The following is a 27,306-nucleotide window of genomic DNA, read 5'->3' as shown; positions in this document are numbered from 1 at the left end:
GAACAATGGTTTCCATCCAATCGAATTTAGGAGATTTCCTACCACTTTTAGGTGGTCCGAAATTTGAACATTTCCACCCGTGCAGTGGCTGGTTTGAGTCAATCAACACACTATTGGTTTATTGGCCTTGTTAGTTTGAGTGAATCTGTTATAGATAACTTAAGCTGTTGGCCTATTTGTCTTCTTAGTTACCCATTTATGGCATTCTAAACTGATTTAACTTCTTTATCGGCTAGGGTCATTGTAATCCCCTCCCAACCCCCCTTTCCTATTATTGCATTATTTTATATGTTAGTACACATATTTTAGATAAGTATATTTTAATACAATTAAATAATAAAAATTCTTTTGCACCCTTCAATCATCACTTACCAAGAGGTATTTAAATATGAAACCTTGTTTCACAAAACACCAGACAATACAAAACTTGTGGCACCTGACCTCCATCCAACTGGCACATAATACATACACATCCATCTCTCAAACACACAACATACACTCCAAGAAAACCATGAAGTTCATCATCAACCCTAAACTCTTCAAGCTCCCCTTTTATGGCTTCTTCTTCTTCCTCCTCTTCTTCTCAAAACCCTCCCATCAAGCCTACGATGCGCCCCCTGATTTCCCATTTGAAAACCCTAGACTTTACAATGCTTTCATCGCTCTCCAAGCTTGGAAACATTCCATCACTGCAGACCCCAAGAACTTCACCAAGGATTGGTATGGGCCCCACGTGTGCAACTACACCGGAGTTTACTGTGCTCCGGCGCCGGATGACAAGGAGATCCGTACAGTCGCCGGGATTGACCTAAACCACGCAAATATTTCCGGCACATTGCCGGAGGACCTCGGCCTCCTCACCGACTTGGCGCTTTTCCATATAAACTCCAACCGGTTCACCGGAACTCTCCCCCGGAGCTTCTCCCACCTCCGCCTCCTTTTCGAGCTCGACGTCAGCAATAACCTCCTCTGCGGCGAGTTCCCCGCCGTCGTCCTTTCTCTCCCGTCGCTCAAGTTCTTGGACATCCGGTACAATCAATACCAAGGAAAGATTCCCAAGGAGGTATGCCCTAAGTCCCTAACATAAACTTAATTAAACTTAAAAGTCAAATCTAGTACTAGCAAAAGCGCTATAATCATCATATGTCTCTAGCCATAGTCGATATTACCATCTTGTATATTGTCTTTGAAATAGTAAATCAGTTGCCAAACATTAGTGATTTTGTCTATTATTTCTCTCCTAAATACTAGATTGTATAGTGTATTCTAACTACAATAATTATGGAAGGACAGTTATACTTAGAAGCTTATGTTTAATCATTATAGACAGATAATTAGTTAAAATTATAAACTGAATATTTTTAAATTGTTATATTACTAAGGTCATATATATTTGGTAACATAATTAGTTTATTAGTCAATTTTGAGTTATATGACCTATTAGTTGTTTGACTTTGTTAAACAATCAATATGAGTTGATTAATTAGCTTTTTGTAACATATTACTACTCTAAAATGCTAAAATTAAAAAATTTGTTCAACTTTTTGAGAAAGTTATTTTGCATGGAATCAATTAATAGCTAATTTACCAAATACTCCAACTAGTCAAACTAATTAGTTCAATAATCAGCTAAATGCTATTTATCAAAGATTGCTATGGAAAATTCTTACAGGTTTACGACCTGAAACTCGATGCCCTATTCGTGAACCACAACAATTTCACCGTCACTTTGCCGAGGAACTTGGGGAACTCACCAGTTTCAGTTCTTGTTTTCGCGAACAACAACCTCCGAGGATGTCTGCCGCCGAGCATAGCCAAAATGCGGAAAACCCTCAGCGAGATCATCCTAATGAACGTGAGCTTGGGCGCGTGTTTGCCGGACGAGATAGGGCTTCTGAAGGAGCTAAAAGTGTTCGACGTCAGCTTCAACAACCTCGTCGGAAGCCTACCGGAATCCATGGGGAAGCTGAAAAAGCTAGAGCAGCTCAACGTGGCGCACAACAAACTCTCCGGCGAGATTCCGGCGAGCATCTGCGAGCTGCCGAGGCTGAAAAACTTCACCTACTCCTACAACTACTTCTGCAGTGCACCGGAGATTTGCCGGAAAGTGAAGCACAAAAATGACAAAAAGAATTGCATTCCTTATTGGCCTCATCAAAGGTCGCCGGAGACATGTAAGGCCTTTTACTCTAAACCGGTGGATTGTAGTGTCTTGGGTTGTCGGCCCAAAAGCCCACCGCCTCCTCCGCCGCCATCGCCGCCTCCTCCTTCTCCCCCACCACCCCCTCCCCCACATCATTACCACTATCTCTAATCAAGACCATTGATTATTGGTACAAATTTTCAATTGTGTGATTTAACTTGATTGGGTGCATGCATGGTAGATTCAATTCTTACATGGGGAAATGACAAATTTGGATCTTTAAATTATAAAAAGTAACACTTTTATCTATCAATTATATCAGTGATCAAGTGAGTTTTTCCGAGATTTTTCTGTCTCTGGATTTTGTAAGAGACGAAAAGTAGTAACGATGGAATTGACCGACCAAAAGTGTTATTTTCTTATAATTTAAGGGTTAATGTGTTATTTTTCTTTTGTATATTGTGGTACAAGACAGGGAAAAAAGAAGCGTGAGATACATGTAAGGAATATTTCTGTTTCAGTGTATTAGTTTTTTTTTTTTTTTTTGGATTAGTTTTAACCAAAGCATTGACTTTGATCATATTGTAATAAAAATAAAGTAATAATGTTATTATATTTCTGTTGTTGCAGTATTGACCTGGCATTTACGTAATTTTCTTTATTGCCAGCTAATTTTGGATTTGTTTAACGAAGTAAAACTCAAATTTCAACGAATTAGACCAATAATGTGTTTTATAGTGGGAAAAAAACCAGTTTATAATGAGGTTTTATAGTGATCTGATAACATATATGACTTTAAAAAGAAAGTTAGGGATTGGGGGGATGAGAATGTGTATATTAGACTAAATGAGTACAAGGTGATTGATTGGTCTAGAGGGGGTCGGAATAGTTCGATTAAATACAAGATATAGATGTTTAGTACAATGAGTAGTGTAGTAAATGGAATATATAATCCTCCGATTAAATAGAAATGAGCTACTTATATTAAGATTATAAAAAAAACAATATGATGGTTAAAGGCAAGTGAACTCAACATGGTGCATTCCTATTGGCAGAGGAAAGCGGTCGGTCAACTTGCTTGGCAATCTCATTAGACAACTCGTGATGTTTGTAAACACTCAAGTACCCAACTAATCCAATAGCCTAGTAGGCGTTGACTTCTTTTGCCCAGTCAACCTACTGAATTACAGAAATATCTTCACAAATTAAAACTTTGCGCTTACTATTTAAATTATTAGGTCAGTTGAATTGCGCACCCGGCCTATAACCCATCAACTTTGCATAAAATTATTTTGAACCATTCATAATAGAGAAAAGAAATATAATATTGTTTTTAATTGGATTATTTGTTATGAGAAATGTTTGAGATGCTAAATTAGATGATGCTGTTGTACCTAATGCGGATTGGCACAAATAAGAAACCAAACTGGCCAGCTTGTTGCTCCTATCTATTTGAACAAATTAAACACATTATTGGACTAATTAAATTTGGTTCATCAAACACAATCATATGTATATTATTAGAAGATTTAAAAAAAAAATAGCCTAAGAGACACTTAACTGGTTTTGAAGTGTGCTGGCAGTCTAGTGGAAATCTTAGCTAAAAGTTTATGGACGATATCATGGGGTTGATAATCTCCGTGAGATCGACACAAAACTAAAACATTGAGCAAGCCGTTTCCAATGTTATCCCCTTCATTTGGATCCAAAAAGAAAAAAATAATAATAAATAAGTAGACAAAAATTGTGAGCTTTCTAACTATGAATAACTTGTATAGTTGTTTACCAAAGATTCTGAAAGCTATATCTTGAATAAGATGGCATAACAGCTACTATACTTAAATAAATATAATAAATTCTATTAAGTGAATGATAAAAAGTAAGAATTGAACAATATAACAATACATTATATGCTTAATACACCAATTTTTTTTACTGCAAAAAAGAACCCTATTTTTTTTACTGCAAAAAACTACAAAAAAACTAAGTTGATTTACCTTTTTGCGATCTTTTATCAACTATAACCACAAGGCACAATTTACGCAATGCACACCCTCAAATAATGACAACAAGTTTCCCTGGTCACTCAAAAAAACTATGTCGCACACTAACTAGACAACCTAAACCAGTAAACACAACTCTCCAAATGCAGCAAGTATACCCAGCATCCTCAAATTCAATGATAGAACATCAAAGTTGAAGAATTTATAGTGCAGTGAAGCTACCAGAAGTAGATATAAAAGGTGATTTATCACTTCTAAAAAGTTTATTATTAGGACTACAAGGTTATTAAGGAAGGAAACAAAAGCTAATTTACAAATATAACTGCAGGCCCAAAGTCTGGAAAAATAACAGCTCACTTATAACTACACTACAGACACAAAAGGCATCTGATCTTTCTTCTTTTAACGAGGTTTACTCCTCGCCCTGTGACCCTAGCCGGGGCATCTGATCTTTCTTTCTTCACTGATTTGGAGTGAGAGAAGGGAATGTGGGGATGGATTGCAGGATGAGCTTTCTGCTGCTCCTACGCCCCGGGGAAGATGATGTTCCAAACTCACTGTGATGATGAGGAGGCGAGACTCTCTTGCTGTTTGGAGATCCCGACTTTATGCCACTGATGGGAGACCTGCAGGCTGTTTGAAGAACGTCTGGCATTTCGTTCTCGTCCTCCTTGATGGTCTCGAACTGCTTGTCAAACTTCGGGAGCGATTGGAAGAAGCTTGGTCTCCCGAGTCCCTGGCTGGCAGATCCAGACGAAGATCCAATGGAAAGAAACGATGATCTTGGTGGTTTGTTCTTGGACGAAAATGGGAACTGCATTTGCGGTCTGGAGGAGAAATGTGTGAATTAGGTCTGGAAAGTTCAGTTTTTTATGTCGAGAAAAAAAAAATTTTGGTTCGCGGTGGTACCTCTTTAACCGAAGTGGAGTTGCAGGCAGTGCAGAATCGGGGATGTGTTCGATTTCATTCTGGACGATGGCAAGCTTCTGTGAACTCCTGTCAACGACACTCTTCTCGAAGAGATCTGTTTCCTCTTCTTCCAAGTCGGGATCAGAGCCTATTCAAGCAAAGCGAGAAACCAGACAAGGCTTAGGAGTTTCAAAACATCCTATCCTTCTGTGTTTAACAGCTTAAAATGTATAACTAAGACTTACCATCCTTTCTACCAAACGCGTTCTTACAGCCTTCGCATCTGCAATTAATCGAGCACCCAACACCACCCTAAACGAACAAGATAAAAGATTTTCTGCATCAGCAGCTGACAATCAAGAAGCATATGAAATGTCCCGAGGGGGGGAAGAAAAAGAACCTGATAGCATTCGCAGTATTTCTTCAGACAACCCGATTTCTTGCAATTGCATCCTCTCTTATGCCGAGCAGAAGCAGGGGTTTTGTTGGAGTCATCCTGCAATGGCAGCAAAAGACAAATCATTTGAGTTATATCCCTTAAAGCCATTCGATAAAGCCAAAATTCGAATGCAGACATCTCGTGCTACTGACCCCCGTTTCAGACATAGAGTCGGTGGACCTGATCACTTTGGGAGCAAAAGCAAGTGGATTTCTAGACTCGATCTGTTTGCGAGTTGCAAGGACAGTATCTTCGTGGATAGGCTTGTTGAAACACTCTTGACATAAACAAGGCTCCACACAGTAGACACCGGCAGCAAAACATTCACAATAACTGCAATCCAAAATCGTATTAGAAATCATTCCCCTAATTGTGCACTTCTAATCTATATTATGGACTGAGAAAGTACACTATCAGATGCATTAGGGCATTGTTTGGTTTAAATTCAGCAATCCTGAGACTATGAATCCCATCAGGGACTCGAAAGGATCAGCAGTCCCAAATTTCGGGACTACCTAAGTACATTATAAATAAATAAAAAAAGCTTTGGAATGAAACTCCAAAAGGCAATTAAAACTTACAGTTTCAAGCATTTAGATTTCTTGCAGTTGCAGCGCTTGCAACCTTCGCTCTCTTTAGAATCCACTTTACGCCTGAAAGTCCAGTAATTCATAAGATGAAAGTGCAAGATTCGTAACGATATGTAAAAATGTAATATTTCCAATTTCCATACATTGAAATATTATTCTTTCATGGGGAGAGGGGAGAGAGAGACGTACTTCTTTTTCTTGGGACTACTCTGGCTGAGCTCTTCATTAGTAACGTATCTAGGTTCTTGACTAGCGTCGTCGTTAAGAGATGCTCCATTTCGCATAGGGACTATTTCCCTTTCCGAAGAGACTACAGCCAGAGAATTATTCAACGATTCTTGACTGGTAGTTATCAAATGATAATTGGCAGCCGAGCTGGGTGCAATTATCAGCTGTTTTCCCGAAGCAAAAGATTCGTGTTTGGCACCCTTGCCATCCCTAGGAGTTACAGCAAGGGCGTTTAAATGCAAGCCAATTCCAGGTAAAATGCGCCTTGAAGATTCATTCACAGCAACCAAATGCTTTTCAGTAGAGGTAGTGTTTCCATCGTGTTCAGCCAATAGGGAAGAACTTGAACCGGAATTGTCATCTAAAGGTTGTCTCCGAGCTCCCGTCATCTCAAAGACTAAACAGCGCCTCCTCATTCCACGATATAACCCGGACACCATCTGCAGGACCAAACACGAAAAAAGATTATTTTGTCAAAATCGGGAATTGATGCATGAAATCTGCTAACACCTAATCCAGTAATACAAGTTGGCATTAATGTATCACTTTTTTTGGAACTACAGAAGAAACACATCAATTTATACTAAGCCAATATGAGGCTATATATTGAACAAACCATACAAAAATTATCATAAAATTCCATTAAAAACCAGCTTTCTACATCATATGGGTAATTTCTCAAGAAATTTAGCATAGGCTAAAAAAATGGCATCATTCAATTAATAAAAAGTGTAAACGAATAGGATTCCTCACCTCAGCATCCATCTCGTTTGGGCCCCCAGTCACGGGATTGTTTAGAGAAGAATCAGGGATTATGTCCTGGGCTTCGGCATATTGGTGGAGTTCATTTCCCCCACCCGGCTGGGCAGATTGATTTTGTGTTTCACTTCCATCGCCAACTAATTCACTAAAACCAACCGTGCTAAATGTTTCCATGTTCTGTATTTCGTTGGCGACAAAGGGAACAGACCTCGGGCTTGAATCCATTGCTTTCTTGAAGGCCTCTGCGTCATTGGGCGAATCAAAGATTAATAGATCAGCAGCATCAGTTATCAAACTCTCCCATTCACATCCCGCAGCTTCTTTATTCCTATCAACTTGACTTACCCCTTCCATATTCACCTCACTTCCCATCAAACCTTTTCCCGACACATCTTGCACCAACGGGATGATTGTTACCGAGCTACCAGCAAATTGCGACAAACTTTTGTTTTTGACACCAGAGCTTGGCATCGGGCTGCTGCACTCGTAATCTAATGTTCTTACAAGCTCAGCTGAAATCTTTGGCGATTCATGAGATGGTTGGACAGAAGCATCAACAATGCAACTTTGAGGATCAAAACTTTCCTCTTTCTCACTGGCATCATTATCAACATCTAAATCAGTGCCCACGGGTCTCTCAACTCTATGATCATTATCAGAAGAAAACTCGGGTTTTGATGGATCGGGAAGTTGATGCCTGAAGAAAGAAACAAATCAACCAAGAATGCTAGAAAGTAGATACACACTGATAAAAGTAGACTACAAACTAGATACAGACTGCCATTATAATTCAATTGAAAGCGCAAATAGCATACCTTCTTAGGAATCTTGATTCCTTCAATGTATTCACATGGGGTGAAGTGAAAACAGATGGAAGAGATGCAAAACTCAGAGAATTGAAAGTCTGAGTGATGTGTACAGACTTAACCGGCTTGATGGGGGAGAGGCTGTTAAGGAAATTGAAGACAGGGGAGTCCTGCAAGCAAGGGAGAAAACATATTCAGAATGTTAGACAAAATCCAGCTCAAAGAACAATACACTTCACAAAAAATGTACTAAATGCATAAGATCAATAGCAGCCAAAGTAACAGAGAAACAAATGACCTAGCAGCAAAAGCATGATTTTAACATTCAATATAACATTAGTTTCCAGTTCCATCACTTTAGATTCACCAAGAACCCTAACTTTGCTCAGCAGAGAGTAAATCAGCAAAAACCACACTTCTTAGTAGTCCAAAACCACTAGATTATCCTTCAAATGGCAAGCATATTAAGCCAAAAAAATAAATAAATAAATAAATAAATCTCATTAATAAACCAAAAACCTCATTTGATACCACCACTTCAGATCAGATCAATTAGAAAGGGGAAGTTGAAATTGAGAAGAAGAACTCCTAAGTTAAAGAAAAACCATTCTAATTCTGACCCTTTAAAGAGCAAATTCACTCATACAATTGCCACAAGATCTCATTAATTAACCAAATCCCTCATTTGTGACCAACACTTCAGATCAAACAAATTATAATGGGGAAGCAAAGAAGAAGAAGAAGTCCCAAGTTAGACAACAACATTCTAATTCAGACCCTTCAAAGAGAAAATTCAGACATAAACATGCAAATCATGTCAGAAGCATGAAAACTTCAAAAAATAGACAAAACCCCAATTAGTCAACAATCTTCAGATAAACCAAAATGCCATAAATCAAGCACCCATTTCCCAAATCTTGGAACCTAATTGAGCGCAAACAAGGCTAAACCCACAACCCATGGAACCAGAAACAACAAAATCAGTTAAAGCTGCAAACTTTAAGACCAAATCAGTAACAAAAACCTCAAATTTGGAAATGGGTGTCGCGATCTGGTTGCTCTTGTTCCTCTCCGGAGTATCCATCACCCCTTCTCCTCCTCCTCCTTCTTTCTTCCTCACCTGACTCTCAACGCTCTCTCTCTCCACAACCACACTCTCCACCCTCATCCGCGTGGTCCTATCTCGCTATATCTATATGTATATCACTTATCTGTGGACCTCACTCTCGCTACTATCTAATCTTCTCCCCCTCTCAACACTCTCAGAAACACTTCAAGATTGCATTTTTTTTTCCCTCTCAGCGAGGAAAGAGACGAAATTCAAGAAGAAGCGGGAAGACGGGGAGAGGAATAGACTTTTTCTCGTGCTGATAAAGAAAGACCACTGGGACCCTACCACCCACCCACGCCGCTCACCCCACCCCCCCTCACCCCCACACAAAGAGAAGATGCCACCGCAACACAACAAGCACAGCTGTAGAGCGATAGATACATTTGTAGCATCACAACATTACAATTACAATAATGCATATAAAGAGAGAGAGAGAGAGAGAATTTTTCGAAAGAGAGCGAAGAGGGAAAAATATACATATAAAAGTAACGTACACTAGAACGAGGATTCAAGAAAATGATATTGCCGAACCCGTCCTCCTACTTTTCATTTATTTCGTTCAGGCCCCGGTAACTTTTTCTTTTCGCGTTTGACAATGTCAAGATCAAGAACCAAAAAGTGCCAAAGAGGAAAGAAGGGTTGAGATTTTATCCTCAATTTTGGAGCCACAAATTTCTGACTTTTTTTTCTAAACTCTGTTAGTATATTTCTCCCACTTTTTAGGTGATATATCAAATTTATGGATCTTTTACCATATTTTTTGGTACAAATGTTGATAATATATGCCCAATCCCTGTATCGGTGAGTACCAAGCTTTGCAATGGAGTCTGTCACAATGTTTTGTTTGCAATAGACGCCTCAAATTGTGATAAACTTTTTCTTAAATTTATATATTATAAATCTTCTGTATATATTGTTTGATTGTATGCCATGTAGTATTGCATATTGGTCTCTAGAGTGTAATTTGATGGTAATACATTATAAAATTAAACATTATAAATTTCACCAAGATAAAAATGACGATAAATGCTTTTACTCCTAATTACTTTTATTTTATGGGGATTATTTTGTATATTGAAATTTACATTTGTATGCAATACTTGTAAATTTAGATCACATGGTCATTTTGATTGGGGGAATTCAACATTTTTTCACCAATAATTTGAATTTACTGTAATCATGATAAAAATAAAAATAATTTAATGCAATACGTTTAACATTATTCATTTATTTTACTCATTAACAGGTTTTATACATTTTTCAACAAAACTTTAATCATGTATTCTTGAAATATGTTGGTTATTTTCTGGCATTTATGATTACAATGATTACATTTTAATTTTGTGATTAGTATGATATTTATATTGGGGAATGTTACAAATATTCCTGCATTAGTTGACAATTAGTGGCTCAATAATGTAAAATTAATATCACTTAATGACAAGTTATTTAACTCATATTAAGTGATATAATTTTGGGATAAAATTTATTTATACAAATCATGGAAAAACTTATAAAATATAACGCCAAATAGTAAAATTTATGCATTCACCAACTTTATTTTTATTATTGTTTTTAGTTTAATTTTCACGTTAAGATAAACCGCTCATCCAATATTTACCACTATGATACTAATATGACTTTTTATAATGCCCACAAAGTTTTACTGTTATTAAAGTCTGACATGTAAACTTTAATATAGTGCGCTCATACAATAGTCGATTCTAAGACCTTGTAATTGTAGAAGTAGTAGTTATTCGCTTACTAACCCCTTTACCCTACGACAGTGGTAGTGTGAAGATTATACTCAAAGTGGGTAGATCCATTGTGTACACTGGCATTTGGCCATGTTTGCTAAGTCATTAAGTCATCGTGATGTACTCCAAAATGCTCTGTCAGGTCCAAACTCTCTTTTTTTCCAATTCAATTGGTATACTCTGAAAATCAATTTATTATTAACTAATTATCTATTTTGAGTGTATATATCAAATTCACCATCTGAATGAGGAAAATCTTAATCCACATTGACCTAACCAAAACTAGAAATGGTCCCCAACTAAATTAATACTTCAAAATAAACACTTAAAAATGTTCCTTTATGATATTTTTTAACACATTATTTGAGCGAACGAGAGAGCACTCTTGATAAGAATTAAGAGAGGATGAATTAGAAGATGATGGTAAAGATAAAAGAAGCTAAGGCATGATGAAGCATGGGATGGGGAATGTTGTATGTGACTTTGTTGGATTTACCTTTAACTTTGATTGATTACTTTGTCAAAATCTTGCGGGAATGGCGAAGGATATGCTCCTCCCTCTTTATTGCCTTTAATGCAATTCTTCTGATATTTTGTACTGTGGTCCTCTCTTTAGTCTTTAGTAAAGGCCAACCTCGTCCTTCACGTGACGCCACCCTTTCATAACCACTCCCCCTTACCATACTTAATTACTCTACCAAATTCCCCCCATTTTATGCTGCATTGTCATACTATCTCACCTACAATTATGTTTTATATTAATTCATATTCAATGCAAACACACAATTCAGTATTTTTTTCGAATAACGAGAGAAATTCACAATCACTATATGAGGATGTGTATTAGGTAAGCGACACATGAGAAGTAAATCAGGCTTAGGAGATCATGATATATAACGGGCTTGATCAAGAAGGTGTTGACAATAATTGAACTTGTGACTTTTTAGTTCAAGAATTATGTTCCACCCATTCGGTCACTCCTTTCTAGGCAACAACCCGCTATTTCACTATATATGAAGATGCCAATGGAAATGTTATTACCCCGGATTATTTATACACATTTACAAACCGTTTGGTACAAAAACCATTCTCTACCTACCCGATCATCCCTCCCATAGGCCCGCATCTGTTATCCGAATGTGCACTATGGGTGAATTTCGCTTTATGACCATTATCGACAAAAGGGCCACAAAGAGATAAGCCAACATAGGTTCCCACGGAGAGTAACTTCATATCTTATTGTTATCGAACTAACTGTTTGATTGAACAACTTAGTTGGGTTATCCAAGTATAAAAACTAATTCAACACATGCATATATATGATATATGTGTGTGTGTGGCGCTAAAGCATACAAATTTCCTGCATCTGCGAAAAGCCTGTAACATATATATTCTAGTATAAAAACATTACTACGTACTTTTCCAACTTCCCACATTCTCTGTAGCTTATTTAGGGCAAATAATAAAGTTTAGTTTCCATGTTATGATTATGTCCGCAACATGCGTGGTCTGGCATGTGATAACAAGCAATAACCACCATGCAAGACTTGCAAGTTCATTATAAAAAGAAAAGAAAATAATATATATATATATATATATATATATATATATATATATAATTTATTTATTTATTTTTAATTTGTGAAGATTTGGATTACAGAATCAATGAAAGTTAGATGCAATCTGGTACTAAATTATATGATTAGGTCCAATGATGCGATATCCGATCCCTTTAGTACTTGGCTGTGTCTCCACACTCCAATACCTTTTTTGGGGTGTGCTCAGATTCTTTGAAAAAAATATAAAATAATAATAATAATGTTAATATTAATCACAGTTGACTAATGTTAGTTGTAGCTTGTAGGAGCTAGATTTGATCCCATTACAATTTGCATTAGACAAAAGGATAAATAAAATAAATAAATAAAAATATTAAACAAATACAAGTTTCATGTGTACTTGGTAACGGAGTGTTACTCTCTCGAAGCATGCTTTTCTTTTATGTATATAGTTGTTTTTTAAAAAAGGACTGAAAATTTGATATTAAATATAAAAAAATACGCTGTGAATTTTTTGAAGGACTAAATGTTATATATATAGTGATGAGTCAATATTTAATGATATGCATTGAGTAGGTATGAGATAGTGCTGATAAACTCATATTCTTTGTATAAAAATCATGGATTTACTGTGTATAAAGAGCCCCTCATTTTGAGAGGTTGCTTCCACAGTGTTATGGGTGAGACTTGATCCTGATCTCATATCCTAAACTTTACCATGTAAATAGTTGAGCTGCCCATGTAGGCCCTTATTTTCTTTATCAGGAATATGTTTGGTTGAGTAAATAATTCAATCTTAATTAAGTACTTAATGACTTCGAAGTCATTATATTGTTTGACAATATTTTTTTTATTAACAAAAAATATAAAATATAAAATATTAATTTGACAAGAATTGGAAAATGGGCATTTTGTCTGGTCTTTGTGTTTCATTGGAAGTGGGGTTGGAACATGTTGTTTGTTAGAGAAAGTCCAAGCACAAGAAGATAATGTAATCCTAGGCTCCCATGTTTGTCCAACGCCAACATTTTTTTTTATTTAAAAATATTATAATATTATTAATTAGCCAACAATTTTTAAATTTTAACTGCCAAGCAATAAGTTGTTGTCTGCAATCTGTTTCTACACACACAAGTCAAACACTTAATATAAATTAAACCAAGTCATTGTATGTTAGGTTTTCACACTAGTTTGTGTTCAATGATAGTAGTGCTGATGTTCACTCACTTTACAACTAGTGTACATAGTTGTTGGGTTCTTGCATAGTGTTAGGTCGCACAATAATAGCATTAGGCAAGTCAACAATCAACCAAAACTTTGACTAGGTTGCAATGCTGCATGAATTTTTGGTAATAAGCCTATCCTACCCAATATGGTGATTTGAGATGAAAAAAGTCAAATTATTTCCCAACCAATTCAATGGAGGAGCCTCAAGGAAACCACATTTTTCAAACAACAAATTTAACAATTGCAAGTGGTTATTATATTCACAAATTTAATTATTGGTAACATTTTCTCGTCGAGTTTATCGTGCAATACCTTTTTAGTGTGGTTTACGATTTATCTCTCATGTGTAGTATGTAAATTGTTACACAAGAACGAGCTTTACCATGTGCATATCATTGGATAATAATAATTGTAGGCTTCCTTCGCAATAATAATAATAATAATACTGATGATGATGATGATGTTTTTCCGCTTTGCCAAACTATATCCTAAAAGCGAGCAAGACCAACAATTATTAATTAATTCTATAATTACTCTATAACTTAGAGACGAAAAGTGTAATTGTTCTATTATAATTTTACACAACTAATTAAGATTTCGTAACCCAATTATACTCATGTCATGGTCGTATTATAATATTAATATGATATTTCTTATTTGTCGGCAAGGATATTTCTTAGTTCGAAATTGTGTAATGGAGTGACATTATGACTTAAATGCTGAATGCTTAAATAGTTTTGTTAAATGAGTTTTGAAATTACAAGAAATTTTGCATGATCATTAAATAATGTTTTTTTTTCCTAAAAACTATAAGAACAATGTAATATAATGTTTAAAGAATCATAAAAGAAAAATAAAAATTTCTCACTTGGTAGAATCATCGCACAATGTCTTTAAAATGTAATTTATCTTTAATATGTAATTTATAAATTATTAAATAAGAATTTTTTTTTTTTGAAAACGAATAAAATTTATTTTATATACACCTTAAATAGTGAAATCGAGATTATATTTTCATTCGATAGAATAAATTCTCATTCAAAATATAGCCCTTCCAGCTGGAAGTTTGTGCTTTCTCCTTCATTCCTTTTCAATAGTCAGCCGTTGAATACTTTATTTCACAAAAGTATATATAACGAATAAAGAGAGAAAATGACTTCAACGGATTTTCCAGTTGCATAGAAAAAATAAATAACATTTTTTAATATTTCAATTATCAATAAGCGATCAATTTAACTTTTTGTCTTTGATTTATGCAAAAAAAATTACAATCGTTATTTGACAACATAGTACTCTAGATGAAACTTACCTTATAGGCAACAAAAAATCACAATGAAATAAATTAACTTAAGTTGTCATAGTTGACTGACTCACAGTAAAAATGGCAATAAACAATTCCCACAAAAAGTCAAGTTAGAAATCTTATGGTGTAAATATCATTTCTAACGATCATATTGTAATCGAATTGATTGTATACTTAACATCAGGTTATCTTTTATAAAGTAATGAGATATTGAAATTCGGAACTATCCAAATAAAATCAAGTCAATTTTATGTAAATATGTATATAAAGTATAAAAACAATATTATCAAATTGTTAACTAGATTTCATAATTCCAAGTTCCAACAACATAATTCATTTTCACCCTAGGCCCAAAAGAGTCCAATGACAATATTTGATAGGGTTTGGAAGCAACTTCTCTAAAGCCCTATCATATATAAGTTAATAATATAAACCACTACAAATAAAATAATTATTTGGTATATAATTAGACAAGGTTACCCAAACTTTCTTGTAAATCAAAAATACCCACAAAACATTCAATAATATTAATAAAAAGAATATTTAATTATGTATACACCTTATAAAATACCCATGAATTTATTTTTATTTATTTATATATTTGATACCTATAATATTCAGTATTTTTACTATTACTGTGAGGCTACTCCCAATTATACTTGGAGTGCGCTCGTAAAATTCTGACTTTATTACTTTATTAGTAAGGAAATAAATATCTGTATCGGATTACATGTGAGAGGAAATAGATATCTATATCGGATTACATGTGAGTATTTTATTACTTCTACAATTCTATATTACTTTATTACTAAGGAAATAGATATTACATGTGAGTATTTTATTACGTTTACAATTCTAGACCTGTCAGGATTAAGACAAACTTTTGGGGAGGCAATTGCAATTACAATAAATATCTGTTAACATGTATACGCCTGGAGGCCCCCCCGTAAGTGGAAGAGAGCAGTAGAACACGACGGTAGAGAAATCCGCAAAGCAGATCGAACAAATCGGAGCTCCGACATCCTGTTGCCGCACTCCTCTCGCAGGCTTCTGTTTTGACCGGTAATGGACCTCAGGTAATATCAGATTCATCCTCATTTGCAGTTGTACTGCTTTAGGAGCCTTAACTCATTGCATCACTGAGTCGCCGGAGTCTCGGTTACTGAATCGACTCAGTCAGGCCTCCCGGTTGCCTCCTGTTTCCTGTTTTTGAGTAGTTAGGATGCTGCCTTTTGGTCCGTTTGATTTTTCTGTGTGTTTGTATGGATTTTGGACTGTTTTTTGTTGAGATTGTGCTGTTTTTGAGAAAATTTCCAGTGGATTGATCGTGTTTCTAAATAGATCCGTCGGTTGCAAGTGCAGCCGGTATTTTAGTTTTGATTTCAACACCGGCATTTTCTGTTTTAGCGAATGAACGTTTATGTTTGTCCGTGTTCAATTTGATTTACAGATAGGATGTTTCTTAGAATTATTGGATGTTTGAGATTGACTTGTGTGCTTTTAGAGTCAAAAGAGTTTTGTTTATGAAAACTGAATTATCTGTTCCAAATGCTGACAGCAATACGTGGGAATGGCGTGGTGGAGATTTTAGTCTGGGAGATGATGCCAATATCGGTGAGGCTTGTTTCTTTTATGTATTATATGAGTCACACTTGAAGTTGTTTGATGTTAAATTCTTTTTGCTTTTGCAAAGCAGACATACCTGATTACCTACTGAGCCAAGATGAAGATCTTTCCTTTATGTTTGATGATGAGGGAGCTACTCCAGTCAAGTCCTATGGAGACTTGCCTTACCAGTTTAGCAGCTGTGGTATGATGATAATCCCCGCCCTCCTTTTTACTATTTCATGGCTAATGGTCACTGATTTACTGGTATATGTATGTCAACTATCACTATCTGTTGACTCAGCAACGTATACACAAATATGTCTGCGTATTTTAATACAAATGTATATTGTTGATAATTGGTTTGGAGCATTGTGCAGTACATTATGTTTTTGCTGAAATTTTTGCAGGAAACAATGATAAGGAACCCTCCTCACAAGTAAAAAGGCGCCGAATGCTAGAGTTTGGATCAGAAGGTCTGGGTTCACTTTGCAACGAGGAACCATCATCTGCATCAATGAACTCAAAGGTTGATTGTGTGGTTCATTTTGAACTTGTCAAATTTACAATAATCTCTCAGCCAATTAGCCGTAATGATATCCTGCATTCATTTAACTCACCATATTTGTCCAATGTATTAGTTTTGCTTTCATCACAACACATTTCCTGATTGCCACAAAATAGCAAGTATAATGAATATTTATTTTTGAGTTTACTTGTGTTTTTAAGCAATTTATTCTATGGCTCAACTGATTGCTCAGAAAGTGATTATGAACATAAGCACAATATCTAACTTAAGAAGCCTTCAATTCGAACTTTTCTTGTTCATGATTTTCTAAGGTGACTCAGGGCATGTGCTTGAATGATTTCCAGATAGGAGCTAGTTCTCTCGATTCATTTAGTGTGTCAAGTAATGTAGCCTGACGTGTGCTTTTGTTGTCATCAGGAGGATGAAAATTTCAAGTCTGAAATATCCCAATGGGTTTCAGGATTTGCAGGTATGTAGTTTTTGTTTTATTAGAGATAACCAGATCCATGGAAAGTATTTGATATAGTTATATAATGTTTACCAACAGATATGCCTGCATCTGGTAATGAGAACCTGGATCAGTCACCTGAGAGATGGATTAGTGATTGCTTTAATGATGTTGAGATGCAGTTCAGCCCTGAGAATCCGTATGTTTCTTGAAGCCTTTTATGTTTGAGATTAATCATCTTGTTTAGTAAAATAATATAATTTTGACTAGTAATTATACTGGAAACAGTGGCGTGTCTGCTGATGCAGCATCAGATGTTCAGCTTGATACTGCAGGTCTCATTCATATTCTTCTTCCTCTACTGTCATTCTTTTATTTTTGCTTGTCATTCTCGTCTTAAATTTTAAAATTGATTTGATGTTGCAGGATTTTGCAACAAAGCTCTTGGAAGTGGATCTAATGTTATACAACAGCATCATCCTGTTAAAACTCGTCGAAACATCATCATTAAAGGTACTTGCTTCCTGATCACCCCCTAAATAAATTGTACATGGTCTGACTCAACATTGTCTTAATATTTCTTAAAGAAAACTCAGTTACTTTTACACTATGGACTTAGACTCGCTTACTTAAATTCATGCGGTTTTCTAATTCACCAGGCAGAAAATCACATATGCAGTCTCCTAAGGTCACTTCTTCTGTCGTCTACCCATTTGATTTCGTTAAACCATGCGGTGTTCATGGAGATGTGACTCTAAATGACATAAACCAACGAATCAGCACCCCACCATTACCCAAGAAGAATGAAAGCGCTTCAGTTTTGTATCCCACGTCTGCTTTTTCAGGAAAGCCTGTCGTGGGGAAGACTAAAATTCGAACAGAAGGTGGGAAAGGCAGCATCACTATCATGAGAACCAAAGGGTAGCGCACAGCCAGCTCAGACTAGCATTTTGGAAATATTTTTGTTTTTATGGCACTCTGCTATGCTGCTACATTTTGGACAGGTTTGAATTCTACTCTCAGAGTGCCACCTAGTATACAAGCTAACTTTCAGGTTGATGTCATTCCTGGTTGCTTGTACCATGAATTGTTTATATCCTCATCTTGGTGACAGGTGAATCTTGTTTAGACCTGGTAATGTTGATTTTAGTAGAGCTAGGATCTTAGACTGGGCAAATCGTACCATTTCTTGTCTGTAATCTGTATAAAACCTTCAATACTATACTCCTAAATTTATTTATTTATGTGAAAAGCCTCGTTTTTATTTATTTTATTGGTTCTTTATACTTCCTAACACCCCATCAGAGCTCCCATCCAACCCAACATGCTCAATTGAGACTCGATTGGATTAGCCTCAATTGAGACTCGATTGAATTAGCCTTAATTGAGACTTGATTGGATTAGTCTCAAATTGGTATTTATATTATCCATAATGTAAAGGAAACACTATGAGGTGACGAACTAATATAACTCAATAGTTATCGTCATGTCAAACATTCCAAGAAAAACACTCTAAGAAAAACACCATGATGTAACTCAATAATTTTTGCTATCATATTTTCAATTGAACCTATCACATAGGGTTGATTTACTTATGTTATACCCAATTATTATTTCATAGATCATTGTTCACATATTTGTGTGGACTCTGAATAAAATGTACATTCTTTGTATAATGAATGTCTCACCCAATATAAGTACCTACAATTCAATTAGGGGATGAGTCACTGTGTCGATAGAGAGTCCAATCCTGGACTACACAAAAAAAAACATATATTTAGTACTCCCTCAGTCCCGTAAAGGATGTCCTATTTCCTTTTGGCACGCATTTTAAGACAAACAAAGCAACTTGACTCTCTTTCCATTTATGCCCTTGTCTTCTCCAACTATTCTGCTGCACCGTACTACTGTTCTTCTTCCTTCATCTCATTTTACTCTTATTCTTCTTTTTTTTTAACCAAAAGGAGTAATATGAAGTGAAATATTTTAAGTAGATCAACTAGTCAGACAAGAAAATTTATAGCAAAAGAATAGCATCTTGGTTCTCAAATTGCCTACAAAGATTGATTTTGAATCAACTTCCTCCTTGCTTGCCTGAGAATGAAGCAGCATCACTGGCAGGATTTTGAAACACTCATCTCCTTTTCAACTTTGGCTTGCATCTCTCTAAGCGCACCACCCGCTTCTTCTTCCATTTCCTTTAGTCGCTTCTCCATCTCATCCAGCTCCTTAACGTCGTCATCATCGGCGGTGGACTTGTCAACATCGCTGTCGTGAGGCTCCATGTCTCTGTCCAATTCACCTTCAATGGGGATTTCTCTTCCGTACACCTAATGTTCCTCCTCCTCCATATCTCCCTCTACACTCACATGTTTCTTATTCTTTTAATCGGACACAACTATTGTTCTTATTCTTTTATAAAATGGGCACAACTTTTGAGGTTTGGGTGTATGATAACTCTCTGCAGTAATTAGTCTTGTGTAGATGTGGCTAATGATTAAAGGGTAATATTGTAAAGATACAAATATAATGATGTGTATTTTTGGAAAGTGGACAATATTTTGGGACGAACGAAAAAGGAAAGTAAGACAGGTAAAATGGGACTGAAGGAATATATTAAAATTATACCTGATCCGCAAAAAATGTGCCTTGTTTAGCCATGAGCAGTGCACATACACATTATCAACAGAGTATTTACACGGTGTATGAAATTAAGGAGAAGAATTGTAATTCAGATTATCATAAAATTACAATTTGACAAAGTATGAAATTGACTTTAGTAAGAATGGAATTACAATTCCATTCTGCCAAGTACCAAACACCCCATTAAGGTGAGAAAGGAAATCTTTTTTATAATTATGACAAAGTAGAAGGGAGCCTATTGCAATTTCCATATATACTATCTACGGCGTATCGATTAGAAACCCTAGATTCTGCCCAAATCCACATCAATCAGGAGCACGAGACAGTCCCCGTCAGAGGAGCTCGAACAAATCTAATAATTCTGCTTCGACACCAACCGAATCTCAGGTATTTTATCCAGATCCTCTACACTTCTATGTTTAGGAATCCCAATTAGTTGAACCGACGTGAGGGAATCGAACAACGTCAGCTCAGTCACGCCATTATTCTCTCTTTAGCTCAAGTTCTAGGGTGGCTGCAAATGCTGTGCTGATTATTTCGAAAGAAGTTACAGTTTCTCCATTTGTGTGCGTTCGTCACTTTTTTTTTTCTTTTCTTAATTTGCTGTGTGCTTTTGCATTGTCGGCTCAATTTTGGTCTATACTTCAATTTTCACAAATAAAGCTCGAATCTTTTGCGATGTTTTGATTTTTTTTTTTATGGAATGTATTAAGAGCTTTTTTATTTTAAGAGTTTCCTCACAGATTTTTTTCATTCTAAATCGAGGGTCGAAACTGACTCTTCACCAGTATTTTGCAAAATTCTAGATTTTTTAGTATTACTCTGATGCATAGTGTGCATTTCATCATTTGAGTATTTGAATGTATGAAAGAGTGCATTTTTAAAATATGTATTACAAAATTTGCTACTCTCTCTGTTGTTTTGTGCTTATGCTAGTGAGCTAGTCTATAAGGGTGAATTGGCTATGTGGATTCTGCTTCTGGTTGTAGTTAAGTGAAGCATATTAAAGACCATATTTGTGGTATTCCACCCCTTTGAACTGCCTTTTTCTGGGTGTAGGGATGGGGAGGGGTACTCCTAAGCCACTTCCGTCCTACAAATGTTGGGTTTTAAGTTTTTCACAAGACTTTTCCTAGTTGTAACCTCTTGAGTTTTGAGGAGATGAGAGTTCTTCCATACTGCCGTGGTCTTTCAAGTGTTGAGTTCTATGTTTTATCACAGGACTCTCCCAAGTTTAACACCTTCAATTTTAGGAGAATAGGAGTTCTTAAATACTTTTGTATGATACTCATGGATAATATAAATATTGCACTTCTAATTACACATCAACATTAATTAAAATGTTTATGAGTAGTATTATTTTATTCTTATACGGACATTTTTCTTCAGTTTAGTTTACACGAAATCTGCACAAGGCGGATGCATTTGTACATGGAAATCTTACTTCATATCATGACGCAGATGCTTTGTTTATGATAGATTTCGAGCGCATGGACAAAAATGAGCTTTGGAATCATACATAGTGATATGTGTGCGGGGAGTGGGAGAATTCAGGGTGGAGTTTTGGGTATTTATATATACTGAGAGGTTGTTGCACACACTCAGAAGAGCTTGCATCTGCAAAAAAAATTTAGGCAGCATGAGGAAACCAAATTTTAATTCAAATATTTTTTTAGCTTTGGAGCTCATGAGCATGGAGCTTGTGGAGCGCCGCTCAACTCAAGGATTGCTCTTTCAGTTTGCTCTGGAATCATACATAGGGATGTGTTTTTGGGGAGGGGGAGTTCAGGGTGGTGTTATGGGTATTAATATCTACTGGCATGTTCACACACTCAGAAGAGCTTTTCATCTGTAAAAATATTAGGCAGGATGAGGAAACCAAATTTTAATTCAAATGTTTTAGCTTTGGAGCATATGAGCATGGAGCTTGTGGAGCGCTGCTCAACTCAAGGATTGCTCTTTCGGTTTGCTTTAGAGTTTTTCAGAATTTGCTTTGAACTGATATTATCAAGCCAAATACAAAATGATAAAATTGATTGTACAAATATATTAGTTTTTTTTTTGTTTTTTTGTTTTTACTCAAGAGTTCTTACTTTAAGATGTTAATTTGTTTTATGATTTAATTTCTATATTCAGTGCTGCTGCGAACACAATTACCGATTTCCCCCCATAGTCTACGATGAGTGGTCGATTTTCTCGCACAATCTATGTGGGAAACCTTCCTGCAGATATCAAAGAACGGGAAGTTGAAGATTTGTTCTATAAGGTTATAGTTAACACTTGTTTAAGCTGTTCAAATCTATTACTGCATACATGGAAAAGAAATTAATGACACTAGCAGTTTCTATTTTAGTTATTGTTCTGCTGTTTTCCTGCAATGAACCTTCTTGTTCCAGCTTGATTCTTAGTTGTGCCTTGTTTCTTGAAGCTTAAAGTGGCATTTGCTTAATGTTTATTTACCTTATTTCATGCTAGTATGGGCGAATTCTGGATATTGAATTGAAGATTCCCCCTCGCCCACCATGCTATTGTTTTGTTGAGGTAATAGGTGCTTCTTTTATGCTCATTATAAGTTATGATTTTTTATTCATATATTTAATTCTTTCTGTGTGCCTGCCTTCATTTAGATTATTTGTTGGTTTGACTTTTGAATCCATGATTTGACTTTGACTTTCAACTTCTTCAGTTTGAGAATGCTCTAGATGCAGAAGATGCTATCAGGGGCCGAGATGGCTACAACTTTGATGGCTGTAGATTGAGGGTAAGAACACTTGGGTATTTGCTGTTAAGAATTGCACAATACGTTGACAATGCATACATCTTGCTCTTTATATTGGGACTGATTTTTTATGCAATAAAACATAGGTTGAGCTTGCTCATGGTGGTAGAGGTCCACCATCTTCAAGTGATCGTCGTGGTGGTGGTGGCTATGGTGGTGGTGGTGGTGGGGGTGGGGGTGGTGGCGGAGGTGGAGGGCGTTATGGCGTTTCTCGTCATTCTGAGTATCGGGGTAATATTTTGACTTTCTAAATGACACTTTAAGAGGTTTACCTTTAAGTGAATGCTACATGTGTATGCATATTTGTATCTATACTCTGTAAATGGTAATACACTTTGTATATGCTCAACAAATTATCTTTGCTTCATGCAGTTATTGTGCGTGGTCTTCCGGATTCTGCTTCCTGGCAAGATTTGAAAGTAATGAAAAAGTTGATGCCTGAGATTTTGTTTTTTTTAAGGTTTGCTTAATTGCATATTTGAAGATGACAGTGACATGTTCAAATGTTCCAGGACCACATGCGAAAAGCTGGTGATGTGTGTTTTGCTGAAGTTACCAATGACAGTGAAGGTATATTAACGAAACACAAACTAAGCTACATTTAATCATTAACTGCTTGGGTATACAAATTCAATGAAGAATTTTAGGTTTATTCTGGGCTTGGTTTGCTTTTCTTTGCTCACATTAAACTCTAACTCTGTAATTAGGAACCTTTGGCCTGGTTGATTATACAAATTATGAGGATATGAAATATGCTGTAAGTAAATTCTTCAATAGTTTACTGATAATTATGTGCAATATATTTATGTTCTGAATCTCTACTTGATTAGTGAATGTGCTTTCCATGTTTTCCAGATTCGGAAACTTGATGATAGTGAGTTCAAAAATCCTTGGACCAGGACTTATATCCGGGTATTTATATTTAAAGATACTATGAAAATTTGACCAGTTTGCTTCACATTTGTTTATTTATTTATTTTTGTATTTTTCTTGTTAGGTGAGAGAATACAAGCGTGGTTCATCAAGAAGCCGAAGCCGAAGCAGGAGTCCTAGGCGGAAGAGGAGGTATATGAATCTCTGATTTTCTATTTCTTGTTTTTTGTTTTTTTGTTTTTTGTTTTTTGTTTTTTTTTTTCCATCTGATATATAACGGTGAACTATGCTGCAGCAAATCAGCAGACAGATCTAGGTCAAGATCGCCACGTCCACGGTCAAGATCTGCATCACCGATCAAGTCATCACGGTATATGGAATGATTTTTGTTGATTACTAATAACTGCTCTTTTATAAATTCGATGCCTTACTAACCTCTTGGGTTTTATCTGCTTAAATGCAGACCTATTTCTAGGTCAAGGTCGAGGTCAAGATCAGGATCAAGGCCAAGATCAGGGTCAGCATCTCCCCATCAGGTAAGACTCAAACATTTTATACACACAATTTTCAAGTTCTAGAATTAATTTTTCCTCGTAAATATTGCAATTAACCCCTGCAACTTAGGGTGTGTTTGGTTACCCGGAAAATGATTTCTTTTGGTGTTTGGCAACACCGAAAATGAAGGGTTTTTTTCCGGAAAATGCAGTGTGCAACATGGAGGGACGGACCGGCGGAAACCAGTCCGCTGGCTCTGGTTTCCGCCGGAAACCAGTCCGCTAGCAGCGGCCTGCTGCTATTGTTTTATTTATTTATTTATTTTAATTTTTATATATTTATTTATAATAAATATTATTAGTTTATATATTTTTATATTTTAAAGAAAATAATAAAATTATATAATTATACATTTCTACCAATTTTCCACTCATTTTCCGGAAAATGAACCAAACACCCAAAGACAGTTTTCCAGAGTACATCCAAACACGAAAAATGAAGTCATTTTCCGGAAAATAACTCATTTTCCAGAAAACATTTTCCAGAAGTCATTTTCCTGCTTTCCAAACGCACCCTTAGTTTATTGTCCGAATGACCTTGCAGCCACTAGCTGATCCTCAATTCATTTAGTCATTTTCTTCATGTCATTTCAGGCCCGCGCCAACAGTGGCTAACTCTGTCAAGTACGCACGTCAATCTACCTCTAGGCTGCTTCGGTGTGGGAAGGACTGCAAACCTCCCATACTCGGTTTGTCTAGGGCTTAATCATAAACTAGTTCTTTAATATTCGTTTAAAGCAAAACTCCATAAACCGGGTATTTCTAGATCCTTTGTCCACTGTCTGCAGGTGAACTTATTTAGTACCTGTTTGTACGTTCAGCAATCCTTGCTGTTTACTGTGCGGTTGTCGTGTTTGACTGAGTGTTATCATTTTCACGTGTTTTGTTTAAAGAATACCCATTGAGAACAAAAATCTTGTTTGAACTAGCGTTGTCGATAACCCAGCGATTTAGGGTAGGGTAGTTGGTATGCGGGTTTACTCTCGCAGTGGTAAGAGTATCTGATGTTATATGTGAAAGTGAAACCATTGTTACCTCCATTAGAAGCTCTTACAGGTTTTGTGGATACAATTCTTTCATGGTGTTGTTGAGTGGGTCCTACGTGATCTGAGGTAAAATTTTGAATGGTTACAATTTCTTGGGCTGCCTGTATGAAAAAGACAAGCAAGTAGTGCTCAACTGTTTTGTCAACTGTAGAAGAATGTCTGTTGGTATTATTCCAAATCCCTATTTTTTTTGGATTACGAGGAAAAGTTGCGGGTAAATTTTGTTCGTGTGTATCAAATCATACAGGAGAAATAAAATGTATTAGAAAAATCATAAGCGACTGACTCAATTGATTGGGTATTGACAAATTCTTATTCTTGGATACCTTGCAGCAAATGAAGTTAGATGTGTCTCAAATGAGAGAATCAAATATGCTGTCATAGTAAATAAAATAGTGAGATTGAGTTTTGAACTAAAAGTAGTGTAATTGCGTTTCTTAGCAACTTAGTAACAAGCTAATGTTTTTTATTAATTTGGACAAAGAGAGGTGGACAAAGACATCTAAAAATATGAAGATCTAGACAAAGACTCCATAGATATCCTCGTCAAGAGAATTGGAAATTTGGACAAGGACACCATGGACTCATGGAGGTCCTTGGACAAGGAAAAATTGTATCTCCAAAAGACAAATAGCTTACTATTTATATTGGTCCTCTTAACAACTTTCTCGAGTAATCGGAACGCCACAACATGACTCCTGCACCATCCAACGTCTATAACCTCTTCCTATGTTGTGGTTGACCTTGGACAACCTTTGGTTGACTCCGAGTTTCCTAAGTACATCCTCTGGGTTCATAGAATAGTATATATACCAATTTTTTTTTTATTTCTCCATATTCATTTGCACCTATGATAACAAAAATTTTGAGGTTTTATGAGTGTTCAATATTCATGTTAGAAAAAAATTGAAGTTAATTCGCACTATTTATATTTATTATCATTTTAAAAGGTAACCATCAAATGTCATATGTAACTATTAATGTGATTATTGTACCATTCATTTGCAACTTATATAAATCAGATTAATGACAATTCAAATTCCATATTTCTTCCTATTCATTCGTACCTATACTCCTATAGTCATGAAAAAGAATAGAAGTTAATTCACACCATTTGCTTTAAATCTTGTAAAATATTTTATGATTCTTAAATCTTCTAATAATTTTGTTGCTTTCATAAAATCTTTACTGCTTATAAGATCTTCTTGAAATTTAGATAAATTTGATCTAATAATTTAAGAAATATATTTTCATTAACTCTTTTTTGTGATTCTATTAATTGCTCTATCTTTTGTCACTTATAGATAAATGTTTTGTAGGTAGCATTATCCAAATAAAAATTACATTACTCATTAGAGGATTATAAATTTATAGCCGTATAGGTATTCTGTGTTGTCTGTGCGTAAAATTGCAGAGGGAATAAAGACAAAAAAAAAAAAATTAGAATTCTAAGTGTATATATATATGGCATATGGGTCCCTTCTAATATGAGCCCTGGTCTCCTAGTCGTCTATTTACTCAGCACTGTCCCAGACACACCTTTTTGGGTTTAATATATACCTACATTATGCTCATCATCATATAATGTTTTAAGAAAAAAATTCTATAATTGTTATTTATTAGCTAAAATTAATTAACATTGCTACAATAAGACAAATATTATTATAAAAAAATGTAGATTTATATAAAAAAAATAGTACATGAAATAATGCCAAATACAGTACTGATGAAGAAAAAGTTGAAGGGCGTAGGTATAGCATTATTACGGATAATGTCTTTAGACAGGATTGCACAAAGAGTACAGATCATTGCCTGGTTTTAATGTTGTCATCTATTCTGTTTGTTTTCTGTTGATTAAATTTGTGAGATACAGTCATACAGATACCTGCCAACTCCGCATCTCTCTCCCCTTCTCCCTCCACTCAAAACCAGACGTTTTTTCTTGTGCCTTGTACTCCACAAAGACGCCAACAACATTCTTGATTCTCTCTC

General features: G+C 35.7%; 4 protein-coding genes across 14 annotated transcripts; 3 read left to right on the top strand and 1 right to left on the bottom strand.

Moving 5' to 3' along the window:
- The first annotated feature begins 441 nt into the window (after positions 1-441).
- On the top strand, positions 442-2,776 carry LOC116002228 (leucine-rich repeat extensin-like protein 6). Its single transcript, XM_031242316.1, has 2 exons — positions 442-1,063; positions 1,673-2,776. Exons 1-2 carry the CDS (start codon positions 512-514, stop codon positions 2,312-2,314), a joined length of 1,194 nt encoding a protein of 397 aa, XP_031098176.1. The 5' UTR covers positions 442-511; the 3' UTR covers positions 2,315-2,776.
- Positions 2,777-4,347: 1,571 nt separating this feature from the next.
- LOC116002223 (protein tesmin/TSO1-like CXC 2) lies at positions 4,348-9,235 on the bottom strand. Its single transcript, XM_031242309.1, has 10 exons — positions 8,905-9,235; positions 7,890-8,050; positions 7,066-7,771; positions 6,274-6,752; positions 6,076-6,147; positions 5,647-5,827; positions 5,456-5,551; positions 5,301-5,367; positions 5,056-5,203; positions 4,348-4,973 (listed from the first exon to the last, which is right to left on the bottom strand). The coding sequence occupies exons 1-10, from the start codon at positions 9,046-9,048 to the stop codon at positions 4,607-4,609; spliced, it is 2,421 nt and encodes an 806-aa protein (XP_031098169.1). The 5' UTR covers positions 9,049-9,235; the 3' UTR covers positions 4,348-4,606.
- Positions 9,236-15,767: 6,532 nt separating this feature from the next.
- Positions 15,768-18,687, top strand: LOC116002231 (protein XRI1). The gene is made up of 9 exons (XM_031242319.1): positions 15,768-15,913; positions 16,396-16,451; positions 16,534-16,647; positions 16,853-16,971; positions 17,389-17,440; positions 17,519-17,618; positions 17,708-17,754; positions 17,846-17,932; positions 18,079-18,687. Exons 1-9 carry the CDS (start codon positions 15,903-15,905, stop codon positions 18,342-18,344), a joined length of 852 nt encoding a protein of 283 aa, XP_031098179.1. The 5' UTR covers positions 15,768-15,902; the 3' UTR covers positions 18,345-18,687.
- Positions 18,688-20,294: 1,607 nt separating this feature from the next.
- LOC116002233 (serine/arginine-rich splicing factor SR34A-like) lies at positions 20,295-25,459 on the top strand. 11 transcript variants are annotated; one of them, XM_031242328.1, is made up of 14 exons: positions 20,296-20,449; positions 21,542-21,629; positions 22,199-22,328; positions 22,538-22,603; positions 22,749-22,823; positions 22,928-23,072; positions 23,214-23,260; positions 23,354-23,411; positions 23,549-23,598; positions 23,697-23,753; positions 23,839-23,906; positions 24,010-24,084; positions 24,178-24,250; positions 24,863-25,459. In XM_031242328.1, exons 3-14 carry the CDS (start codon positions 22,242-22,244, stop codon positions 24,881-24,883), a joined length of 822 nt encoding a protein of 273 aa, XP_031098188.1. In that variant the 5' UTR covers positions 20,296-20,449; positions 21,542-21,629; positions 22,199-22,241; the 3' UTR covers positions 24,884-25,459. The 11 variants fall into 11 exon arrangements, with proteins under 11 accessions (XP_031098189.1, XP_031098188.1, XP_031098186.1 ...); XM_031242326.1 differs by having other exon boundaries at positions 21,542-21,649; XM_031242327.1 differs by having other exon boundaries at positions 21,542-21,649; positions 21,739-22,328.
- The last annotated feature ends 1,847 nt before the right edge of the window (positions 25,460-27,306 follow it).

This window comes from Ipomoea triloba, chromosome 13, assembly GCF_003576645.1.
Source record: "Ipomoea triloba cultivar NCNSP0323 chromosome 13, ASM357664v1".
Classification (NCBI taxonomy): domain Eukaryota; kingdom Viridiplantae; phylum Streptophyta; class Magnoliopsida; order Solanales; family Convolvulaceae; genus Ipomoea; species Ipomoea triloba.
This window is presented reverse-complemented; position numbering and strand designations above follow the sequence as displayed.